The 12,568-nt window shown below is 43.0% G+C and overlaps 1 protein-coding gene across 2 annotated transcripts; it reads left to right on the top strand.

Annotated features, from left to right (window-relative positions):
- The first annotated feature begins 276 nt into the window (after window positions 1–276).
- LOC110520437 (atypical chemokine receptor 3-like) lies at window positions 277–12,568 on the top strand. 2 transcript variants are annotated; one of them, XM_021597758.2, is made up of 2 exons: window positions 277–425; window positions 11,140–12,568. In XM_021597758.2, the coding sequence occupies exon 2, from the start codon at window positions 11,190–11,192 to the stop codon at window positions 12,318–12,320; it is 1,131 nt and encodes a 376-aa protein (XP_021453433.2). In that variant the 5' UTR covers window positions 277–425; window positions 11,140–11,189; the 3' UTR covers window positions 12,321–12,568. The 2 variants fall into 2 exon arrangements, with proteins under 2 accessions (XP_021453433.2, XP_021453432.2); XM_021597757.2 differs by having other exon boundaries at window positions 277–451.

Here is a 12,568-nt window from a genome sequence, read left to right as displayed (position 1 = left end):
TCATAAACATATCTAGGATGATATATGAATACTATTAGCGTATCTCTTTGGCAGTCTCTGCACACCAAAAATGCAGCTTTGTACAAAGCACAAACAAACGTGTTTCAGTCTGTTGGGCAATTGTTTGTGGGATGTAAAGTGGAAGGAAATCTGACGCCTTTTCCACTCTTGTAAGAAACATCAATGAATGTGTTGACTTGCCTTGAAAGGCGTATCACTCACTACGCAGTATATTAATAAGTGCAGTGGGAGGTATGAGGCCAGGTTCACTATCGCTGGGAGGAGACCGGACACTCACCCACTCAGTCAAGCCAGATATCGGAGAGCTCACAACCACCATCTCTCCCCATCTCGGACAAAGCATAACATAACTGGACATCACTTCGCACTAGAGACACTGTGCCATTTCTTCGAAGAGGCAACAAGTAAGGGATGTTTTTCTCAATTACAAGTAAGGCATTTTACATACATGTTAGTTTATTTTGCTAACCACTTGACTAACCACTAACCATCTCCATAACAAGAGGCTGCGGACCAAAGAGCTGCACTCCTAAAATGTCGGTTCCAGAAACACTTTTTGTTTAACCAAATGCCCAATACGCAAGTTTTATGTTTCAGCAAACACTGCATTTGTTAGCCTAATTGTGTATTGTTGCAGCGGAGTTTTTGGTAACATATTAGCCTAATGTGACTACTGGCCTCTGAAACTGTTCAAGTCATTCTAGTCATAGATAGAGACATCCTCTTTCGCAGCGTGGCGCGCGGATTAGCTGTGCGCATTCAATGAGCGCCGCCAATTTACTACACCGAGTCCCCTGGTATTTGATAAGGATTGTGGTTTGTTGTTATGGGACAGACAATGGGACTGAATTGAATGTGCACTCAGATAGGCTTCAGGTCGTGTGTAAATGTGTCGTTCCACGAAATGAGTCCCTTTTGCGAACCGTTAATATTTTGGGGGGTAGAAATTGTGCACCAATATTGCATTTTAAAAGCCTGTCATATTAAATGTGAAGTGCCCGTTAATATACATGGACAATTCTATAAATCAGATTTATAATATGAACAGACTTCATAAAGTGCAAACATTTTCTCCCTGTGCAACCTCTGTGACTTCTAAGATTTTAACCCACTCAACCCCAACATTTCTCCAATCATTTTAAAGCCCAATAATATTTTTTGCTTTGTCAAAGTCATTTCTGAAGATTATTCTTTTTTTCATGCAGTTAATAATTCATTTAAAACTGTCACTAATTTTGCAAACTGGTCTCAGTGCATTTTGTATTATTCTGTACGTAAATCCGAGACACACCCTTTAGTATGATATGAAGGGTTGGGGAGTAACGGATTACATCTAAGGGATTACAAAAATTACCCCCACATTTTTTACTGTAATCCGGTACATTACCAACAAAAATATTGTAATCAGATTACAGATACGTTTGAAAAACTAGATTATTATTTCGAGGATTACTTTTAAATTCAGAAAGGATGTTTGCGAGAAAAAAAATACATTTGACACTTCTCTGTTTTCTGAAAGACATTCAAATCAGCATTGAAAAAAAGCGCAAATTTAAATTTGTTCCGCCTGAGCGAGTTTGACCACAAGTCAGAGACCACTATAATGACACACCAATTTGAATAAACGCTTGGAGGTAAGGAAGACAGTAGTGGTGTAGTCTACGGCGATACAGATATCACTTATTATTGATATCTACATAGCGCATTGATGTAAATCATTGCTGCGCTCTCATTTAGCTATTTGCGATTTACGGACTGTGGTTGTTGTGGATAGCTGTTCACAAATCTAAATTAGTATTTGAAACCAATAGTCATTGAATTCAAGAAGTTTAAGCTGCCTATCAATCATGGTTTTTGAAATCAGTGGACAGCCAATGAAAAATGCGCTCTTATAACAGCTGCATAGTGCGGATCCAAGCCTGTGGAATACAAGTGGGGCTTTTATTGCTCCATCTAATTCATGCTGATCAAATAAATAAATCCATAGGACTAATGGACACATGCTCAAACTCGCACACTTTTGATAGACTTAAATTGGCAATCTGTAGTTGCTACATCAATTTTTGGAGTAATAAATATCTATTGATTGCTGAAGAATATAACTTAGAAATGCCTCATGAGCTTAGTTCAACTGTCACACTCCATGAGAACCCAAAATATAAGCTTGTTTTTCTCCAATGTTTGTAAACACTGCAAATGTAAACAAACACTGTATAGCCTCATAACATGGTTAAAACAATAATTTTAATATCATGGATGGTCAGTCCTCGCATCCATAGCTCTGACTATTAATCTGAGAGTGAATACATTTCTCCAGGCCCATCCCTCAGTTTTTTACCAAAACAAAGGCGGGGCAACTGTTTTGTTATTGTTTCATCTTTGGATTTGCCCTTTAAACAGCTGCATATTATCAAGATATCAAAGTGTCACCAACAAAAAGATTAACAATAGACCTATAGCAATTGCAGCATATGGCATTCATTTTTCACATGTAAATAGCACTTTTCAGTGGTGCTCAAAGCATGCCACTCCATGAGCACAGCATTTATTTTTCAACTCGATTCAATGACCCCAATCAGTCCTCCATGACAACAAAATCATAAACAACAGAGTAGGGCTGGCTCATAAGTCCTTAGTTTTGGGGTCATACTCAGGTAAAACAATTAGGCTAATCTATACTTCCTTATGTCCAAGTCCTATTATTGAAGATCAAGGGATATAACATTTATACGAATGACTAGAGTTCTGATAGATAGTTTTTAATGTAAAGATAACATTTAATCAAATTATTATATGTAGTAAAAAGCGATGGGTTAGAAGAAGCCAACATAACCAACCCATAAAGTGAAATGAATCATCCATATATGGCCAGCTATATGAAGTTTAACATTGATTTACCCTGCAATAGTTACCGTTCAATTAATAACATACATTTGTGTCTTCTTCTAATGCCTCTTAAGGGGAAAGTAATCTAAAGTAACGGAATGTAATCAGATTAAGTTACTGAGTTTGGGTAATCCCAAAATTACGTTACTTATTACAATTTTGGACAGGTAACTAGTAACTGCAACGGATTACATTTAGAAAGTAACCTACCCAACCCTCATGATATGTTACGTTTGGTATGGTTACATAAAGCAGATGGTTACTTAAGGCAAAATCAAAAGTAGGGTGGTTCTTCGGATTGTATGGGTAGGTGTATAATGCAAACGTCTAGCAACCCAAAGGTTGCGAGTTCAACTCTCATCACGGACAAATCCTAAACTTAACCTTAACTCCTAGCTACCGTTAGGCACCTAGCTAGAATTTGTAACATATGGTATGCAAATGTATAACATTGTATGTTTCGCAAATTTGTTACATATTGTACGTTTTTGCAAATTCGTAACATCCTGTTATGTGAACTGAACTCTCGTTTTAATATGATGACACTAACGCTTAAAATAAAAAATCTAAAGAAGCATTGAACTTCTGTTAATCAAATGTAAAAGCAGGTGAACTGTTTTGCCATTTTCTGGTGTTTTGTGGTGGAAAACTGAGTGGGTTAAGCATAATATGTCAACCCTGTTACCCATAGAATGACGGGCTAGAAATGTTTGAACAAGAAAAAAACATTGTGAGCCTTGCATTCAATTACTGCTGGCTGTTGCACACAAGCTTCCATTCCCCTAGTCACAAGGGGCATGTTCACATTGTACCTTAGCCCAGGACTAAGAGCCTCACCAGCCCTGGACTAACGGAGATTTTATGCCGTGGCTAATGCAAGTGTTCACACTTGCACATTCTAATGTGGGATAGCACCAACCCTAGCCCAGAAGCATGGTGCCAAAGCAGCCCGTGTGAAACGCGGTCAAGAACAACACATACAATGTTCTCTGTCCAATCACAAACACATAAAATGTTCTCTGTCTAATCACAAACACATAAAATGTCCTATGTCTAATCACAAACACATAAAATGTTCTCTGTCTAATCACAAACACATAAAATGTTCTCTGTCTAATCACAAACACATAACATGTTCTGTCCAATTACAAAAGCTGCACTTAATTTGCACATCCTGTGATGCGTTCCTCACACTATTTTAATAAGTCAATGTATACGATTTCCTCCTTCCATCTGACAAAAACTTGACAAAAAAACAAAATACTTCGTCCATGCAAAACATTTGTTGCTATGGTTAACAAAACGGTTGCTATGCAGGCTGGCTGACATCTTCTCATTTTTCTAGCCAACTGCTCAACAAACTCTACAGTTGAACGGGCAGAAAACTCTCAATTGTCATCAGTTTTCATAGTTTTTCTATTGATATTTAATTGGATATATGCTAGCAAACCATTATAATAATATTGTTGCATGATTTCGCATAGATCTGAAAAGTTCATGTCTCGTTCATGCACAGCATTCTCTGTACAGGGGCAACATCATATTTCAAAAGCGAAACATTGTTTCCGAGGTCTGACAGGCAGACAGGAAGGTTTATACAAACCATCGCTGTTGGAAATCGAAGTCTAGAAGCAAGAGGAAATAATGGGTTAATAAATGCCTTAATGCTTATAACATTGGTCGCTTGGTAGAGATAGAATGTTGGTTGCATCTGTTAGCCCAGGACTTTGGTATAGAAGTGTGAATCCTTAGCCCAGGGCTAAAGTTTAGCCCGGGTTAACAAATGCTTATATGTACAGGTTAAGCTTGGGGCTATGAACAATGCAGTGTGAAAATGCCTAAAGGGATTTATGGCTGATTTAAGATGAAAACTCCAACCCTGTTACAGTCAACCCTGTTACTTTATTTGGCAATTAATAGGCATGTGTTATAGTCCTTTTTTAATTATTTAACCTCTTGGTGGGATGTGAGATGGGAAAACATGTTTCTTATGATTATTTTTTTAAATCCACCAAGTTACACTACCCTCAAGGGACTCATGTCATGGAATTACCCAAGACAGTTTTGTGTTTTACTCAACATAAGTGTGTGTGTGTCTCACTGATTAAAATGTAGTAGTTCCCTTGCCTATGAACAATTATTTTCTGATAAAATTATAAGGCATTTATAAAATAATAATTGTGACATGGATAATCTATTAGCATAGTAAAAAGGTAAAAAATGTGATTTGATTTGAGGTGCTTGGGTACTAAAGGTTCCCAATATAGCAAATATATAACTAAAACTAAAGAGTTCCTCTTCCTCTTCCTCATCTCATTTTGCTTTAGCAGCTACACTATATATACAAAGTATGTGGACACCCCTTCAAATTAGTGGATTCGGCTATTTTAGCCACACCTGTGGCTGACAGGTGTATAAAATTGAAAACACCGCCATGCAATCTCCAGAGACAAACATTGAATGGCCTTACTGAAGAGCTCAGTGACTTTCAACGTGGCACCTCTATAGGATGCCACCTTTTCAACAAGTCAGTTCGTCAAATTTCTGCCTCGCTAGAGCTGCCGCGGTCATCTCTATGTGCTGTTATTGTGTAGTGGAATCCTCTAGGAGCAACAACAGCTCAGCCGCGAAGTGGTAGGCCACATAAGCTCACAGAACGGGACCCCTGAGTGATGAAGTGCGTAGGGCGTAAAAATCATCTGTCCTCGATTGCAACACTCACTACCGAGTTCCAGTTTGCCTCTGGAAGCAACGCTAGCACAATAATTGTTCGTCGGGAGTCTCATGAGATGGGTTTCCATGGCCGAGCAGCCGCAAACAAGCCTAAGATCACCATGCACAATGCCAAGTGTCTGCTGGAGGGGTGTAAAGCTCGCTGGCCTGCACAGAGCCCTGACCTCAACCCCATCGAACACCTTTGGGATCAATATGGAACGCTGACTGCGAGCCAGTCCTATTCGCCCAACATCAGTGACTAACTTCACTAATGCTCTTGTGGCTGAATGGAAGCCGCAAAGAGGGGACCAATTCCATATTAATGGACATTATTTTGCAATGAGATGTTCGACGAGCAGATATCCACATACTTTGAGTAATTTAGTGTATATGGATGTTTGTGGGCCCTCCCATGATCCCTCTCCTTTGAGTCCTTTCTTTTACAACACAAAAGCCTAAACCAACAGGAGAGAACTCTTCCAGCAAGAGAGACCGTCAATCTTTTTTTGTCGCACCTGCAGCATTCTCTGGTCTTGGGTTAACACAGGTAAACAGCTTTCATTGCTCCCTTTTTGTCTTGTATTGCAATGCATCTTCAGCCCTGCATGCTGCTTGCCTAATGTGTAATCATCAGCGATAATAAGATACAGCCACCCTTACAGTGGTGCCAAATATAATAACATAATGCTCAAGTTCATACATACTGGCTTTGATGCAAGGCATAACATTAACTTTTTGGCCTTACTTACCGTGTCAGTTAGATTTAAAAATGACACAAACGAAACACAAACTGATGATCATGCTTTGTAATGTTTCTAGAACAAGAACTGTGTTACTAGTAAGAAGTAATGTGGTATATTGTTTCATTTCATTAAAAAACATTTTGTTTAAACAAAATATCATAGAAAATATATTTGTGTAATGTAACTCTGTGTTGTTGTTTTTGTCGTACTGCCCTTGCTTTATCTTTGCCAGGTCGCAGTTGTAAATGAGAACTTGTTCTCAACTGGCCTAGCTGGTTAAATAAAGGTGAAATAATATATATTTTTTAAATCACAGATGAGACCAACATGTTCACCTGCCCCCTTAACTGCGGGAGGTTACCGTGGTAGCACGATTTGAGTCATGTTTGCACTTGTGAGATCGAGTCTGACTAGACTAGAGGCATTGTCTTCTCATCCGTAGCAGTTGAATCTCAAACCTAGAAAAACAAGCTAGCTTGTCAACAAACAATGTAAATAGCCAAGAAACACAAGGACAAAATCTCACTTCTATAGACTTTTGTATCAAGTAAATTACACCAACTGTTATGCCTGTGCACAGCGCTTCTAAAAATCTTTCAATCAGCTCTTCACGTGTTCACAGCCGCCAGCCGCCAGTTGTAGTGCGATTCATTTATCAGCTATGAAACAAAACGGCAGAAATACTTTAAAAACAGCTACTGAGGCATTTCTTTAACTATAAATGTGATCTTACTTGACTATACATGTGATCACACTTGACTATTTTTATTCACAAAATAATGTGAGTGAAATGCTCGCAATGCCAGTGCTAAAATCTATCCGCATGTGGCAGGTGTTAATTTTAGGCCCTGCTAGCTCTCATGGTACGTAGTCTATCTATGTTGTAACCAGCTCAGCCTCATTGGGTGTTTGGAGTGTGGCAAAACTAAAGGTTTGTGATCTGAATATTCCCCTTTTGCTTTGGGGGGCAGATGAAAGGGGAGAAAGAGCAAGAGCAAGAGAAAAGTGTGCAGCTGCTGCTATTAGGGAGAATGACAAAACCACTGAAGTAAAGGGCATGATGTCACGGACACCGACGTCTCACTTCCAGACAAACTAAACACCTTCTTTGCCCGCTTTGAGGATAATACAGTGCCACCGACGCAGCCTGCTACCAAGAACTGTAGGCTCTCCTTCTCCATGGCCGACGTGAGTAAGACATTTGAACTTGTTAATCCTCGCAAGGCTGCCGGCCCAGACGGCATCCCAAGCCGCGTCCTCCGAGCATGCGCAGACTAGCTGGCTGGTGTGTTTATGGACATATTCAATCTCTCTATATCCCAGTCTGCTGTTCTCACATGCTTCAAGATGGCCACTATTTTTCCTATACCCAAGAAAGCAAAGGTAACTGAACTAAATGACTATCGCCCCGTAGCACTCACTTCTGTCATCATGAAGTGCTTTGAGAGACTAGTCAAGGATCATATCACCTCCACCTTACCTGTCACCCTTACCTGACCCACTTCAGTTTGCTTACCGCCCAAATAGGTCCACAGACGATGCAATCGCCATCACACTGTACACTGGCCTATTCCATATGGACAAGAGGAATACCTATGTAAGAATGCTCTTCATTGACTATAGCTCAGCATTCAACACCATAGTACCCTCCAAGCTCATCGTTAAGCTTGAGGCCCTGGGTCTCAACCCCGCCCTGTGCAATTGGGTCCTGGACATCCTGACCGGCCACCCCCAGGTGGTGAAGGTAGGAAACAACATCTCCAATTCACCAATCCTCAACACTGCGGCCCCACAAGGGTGCGTGGTCAGCCCCCTCCTGTACTCCCTGTTCACCCATGACTGCGTGGCCATGCACGCCTCCAACTCAATCGTTACGTTTGCAGATGACACAACAGTAGTAGGCTTGATTACCAACAATGACGAGACAGCCTACAGGTAGGAGGTGAGGGCACTCGGAGTGTGGTGCCAGGAAAACAACCTCTCACTCAACGTCAACAAAACAAAGGAGATTATCGTGAACTTAAGGAAACAGCTGAGTGAGCACCCCCCTATCCACATCAACAGGACAGCAGTGGAGAAGGTGGAAAGCTAAGTTCCTTGGCGTAAACATCATGGACAAACTGAAATGGCCCACCCGCACAGACAGTGTGGTGAAGAAGGCGCGATAGTGCCTCTTCAACCTCGGGAGGCTGAAGAAATTTGGCCTGTCACCTAAAACCCTCACAAACCTTTACAGATGCACAGTTGAGAGCATCCTGTCGGGCTATATCACCACCTGGTACGGCAACTGCACCGCCCACAACTGCAAGGCTCTCCAGAGGGTGGTGCAATCTGCACAACGCATCACTGGGGGCAAACTACCTGCCATCCAGGACACCTACAGCACCCGATGTCACAGGAAGGCCAGAAAGATCATCAAGGACAACAACCACCCAAGCCACTGCCTGTTCACCCCGCTACCATCCAGAAGGCAAGGTCAGTACAGGTGCATTAAAGCTGAGACCGAGAGACTGAAAAACAGCTTCTATCTCAAGGCCATCAGACTGTTAAACAGCCATCACTAACACAGAGAGGCTGCTGCCTACATACAGACGCGAAATCATTTTCCACTTTAATAACTGGATCACTAGTCACTTTAATAATGCCACTTTAATAATGTTTACATGTCTTGCATTACTCATCTCATATGTATATACTATATTTTATACCATCTATTGCATCTTGTCTATGCTGCTCTGCCATTGCTCATCCATATATTTATATGTATATGTTCGTATTCCATTAATTTACTTAGATTTGTGTGTATTTGGTAGTTGTTTTGGAATTTTTAGATTACATGTTAGATATTGCTGCACTGTCGGAACTAGAAACACAAGCATTTCGCTACACTCGCAATAACATCTGCTAACCATGTGTATGTGACCAATGCAAATTATTTGATTTGAGGTTGTGTGCCAGAGGTGAAGGGGTCAAGTGCCAAATAGCAATGAAAGGGGCTATCGATTGAATAGCGCCACTATCGCTGAAAGAATGAGCTGAAACCACAGGCAGCCCTAACATAACACACACATGTCTGTTGGCCACTGCTCCAGGTACATGCACTAACACACTCAGTCACAGATATCGCAGACCGCTTGGCGTGGGCAACGTGGTATTCTGCGGTCACACACTCTCACACAGCTCTCACACAGCTCTCACACAGCTCTCACACACTCTCACACAGCTCTCACACAGCTCTCACACAGCTCTCACACAGCTCTCACACACCCAGCTGCTCTAAGCGGTCCCGTTTTAATGCACTTTAACACGCTGTATCGCCCAGCGGCGCTGATTGTCTTTGACCGTGACTGGACCGGGTCTAAAGTAGTTAAACCCCCTGGTAACCCAGTGTTTTCCAGAAGCACACAGAGTAGCCAGCCAAATAGAAAAAGTAGCCAGCCAGGATCCTGAAAATGTATTCATTCAGTGTATTGTTTGTTTTTTTGGGATATCTTCTAGGCTTATATGATCAGGACTATTTTCTAGGTAAGAAAACATAAACCTTTTTTAAACAATTAACCTGTCCTCTCTTGAGATGAAAGTATTTTATAGCAAGATATGAATTTCCACAATTATGTCTCCCCCGTGGGTGGGCCTGGCTGCCAAGTGGTTGGGCCTATGCCCTCCCAGGCCCACCTATGACTGAACCCCTGCCCAGTCATGTGAAATCCATATACTAAGGCCTAATGAATTTATTTCAATTGACTGATTTCCTTATATGAACTGTAACTCAATAAAATCTTTGAAATTGTTGCATATTGCGTTTATATTTTTGTTCAGTATAAGTGGAAAATGTACCCGGCTGGAAATTAGTGTGTAACCGGTTGATATAGCCGACAGCTGGCGCTAGTGGCAAACACTGATAACCCGGCTCTGATGTCTCCCCATTTCTCAGTCTGTGGACATATGTGCCAATCCGGAGGAAAAGGAGAGGTTATATTATTCATGGTTTTCATGTCTAGGGTTTGTTCTTCAATCCCTCACATCCCTCCCGTCATGTTGTGACTGTCAGGGGAAGAGAGACATACCTGAGTGTAAGAGGACCAATCATAATCAGACATACAGAGAGGTCAGAGGTTGTGCTGTAATAAAATAAAATATTGAGCTGTGTGTGTAAGTGTTCATGATGCATGTTGCATGAGTGTGTAGGATCCCTTTGTGTGTGTGTGTGTACTGTATGTGATCAGTCTCAAATGTTTTCAGATTACATAGTTGTGGTTATGACAGAGCTGTCCTTTGATCCTCTTGCGATGCGACCCTCTCTTAATCTGGATGTTGTGTTTTTTGGACTAATGGCAACATAGCTGGTGCTGCCCTATGACTGGATGGCAAAAGATAGCTTTGGCAGTCATTCCTCAATCATCCCAAAACAACAGAGCCATTATGAATTAATAAATAATTTTTTTAAGAGTTAACTACATGTAGATTTTTTTCAGATCTGGTGGCGTATAATAAAAAGTTATGTGTTTTGTTTTGTTAATTTCATTTGGGTGCCTATTAGATCTCATAACATACTGTAGAATGCAGGGCTCTGTGAAGAAGTTAATTGCTTTTCTGATCTAGCTCTGCCCCAGGAACAGAGTGAGGTCAGGACTGATGGGTTGAGATCTTAACAAAAGTCAAAGGAACTCAGGGCAGCGCTCTCTAAATATAGTTCAAACATTTACTGTGACATGGCAAACAGACAGATTGAGATCAGGACTGATGGGCTGCTGTCTTCTTGTCTTGTCTTCAGATCCCAGATCAGTGAGGTGTGCGTGATCGTTCCCAGCAAACGGCAGAAGGATGAACAGCTTCGATCTGGATGAGCTGTTCGACACGTGGGAGGACCTGAACCTCACAGGCCTCCTGGAGAACGGGACGCGCGTGGAGATGGGTGGCTGTCCCACAGCCTTCGACCGCAGCGCCCTGCTCCACTCCATGTGCATCCTCTACGTCTTCATCTTCGTGGTCGGTTTGGCCGCCAACAGCCTCGTCCTCTGGATCAACATCCGCGCCCAGCGCACCACCTCCCCTCGCCACGAGACCCACCTTTACATCGCCCACCTGGCGGCGGCTGACCTGTGCGTGTGCATCACGTTGCCCGTGTGGGTGAGCTCCCTGGCACAGCACAGCCACTGGCCCTTCAGCGAGTTGGCGTGTAAGCTCACCCACCTGCTCTTCTCCGTTAACCTCTTCAGCTCCATCTTCTTCCTGGCCTGCATGAGCGTCGACCGCTACCTGAGCATGACACGGCCGGCCGACAGTGAGGATGGGGGTCGGCGCCGGAAGCTGATTCGCCACGGCGTATGTATGGGGGTGTGGCTCCTGGCTCTGGTGGCTTCCCTGCCGGACACATACTTCCTGCGGGCTCTGAGGTCATCACAAGGGGAGGTAGTGCTGTGCAGGCCGGTGTACCCAGAGGAACACCCTAGGGAGTGGATGGTAGGAGTCCAGCTGAGCTTCATCCTGCTTGGCTTCATCATCCCCTTCCCTGTCATCGCTCTGGCCTATGCCCTCCTGGCCAAAGCACTCTCCTCCTCCTCCTCCTCTTCCTCCTCGGCAGTGGAGCAGGAGCGTCGTGTGAGCCGCAGGATGATCCTGGCCTACATAGTGGTGTTCCTCGGCTGCTGGGGGCCCTACCACGGGGTGCTCCTGGCCGATGCCCTCTCCCTGCTGGGCCTGGTTCCTCTGAGCTGTGGGCTGGAGAACGCCCTCTACGTGGCGCTGCACCTCACCCAGTGTCTGTCCCTGCTCCACTGCTGCGTCAACCCCATCCTCTACAACTTCCTCAACAGGAACTACCGCTACGACCTGATGAAGGCCTTCATCTTTAAGTACTCCACACGTACAGGCCTGGCCAGGCTCATAGAACAGACCCATGTCTCTGAGACAGAGTACTCTGCCGTCGCTGTGGAGAACACACCACAGATCTGAGACTAAACTCTAGAACACACTCTGGAACTCAAAAACACATCAAGGACATTTAGAACATAGTCTAGATCTGTGGTCACCAACTGGTCCATCTCCAAGGCTTTCCTAGTCGATCGCCAAACATTTCTGTAAAAAGCCCAACGAGAAAGCCTTGCGTTCTTAATTGTTTCGCTCTGTTTGCGGTAGGTGCACTTCATTCAGCTGCCCTGCTTGCCAGGTAGTCGAAGTGTTCCCATTTTTAATAATTTAAG

This window comes from Oncorhynchus mykiss, chromosome 3 (genome assembly GCF_013265735.2).
Source record: "Oncorhynchus mykiss isolate Arlee chromosome 3, USDA_OmykA_1.1, whole genome shotgun sequence".
NCBI classification, from domain to species: domain Eukaryota; kingdom Metazoa; phylum Chordata; class Actinopteri; order Salmoniformes; family Salmonidae; genus Oncorhynchus; species Oncorhynchus mykiss.
This window is presented reverse-complemented; position numbering and strand designations above follow the sequence as displayed.

Coding starts and splice junctions, on each gene's coding strand:
- LOC110520437 (XM_021597758.2), top strand. CDS start 11,190: ATGAACAGCTTCGATCTGGATGAGCTGTTCGACACGTGGGAGGACCTG.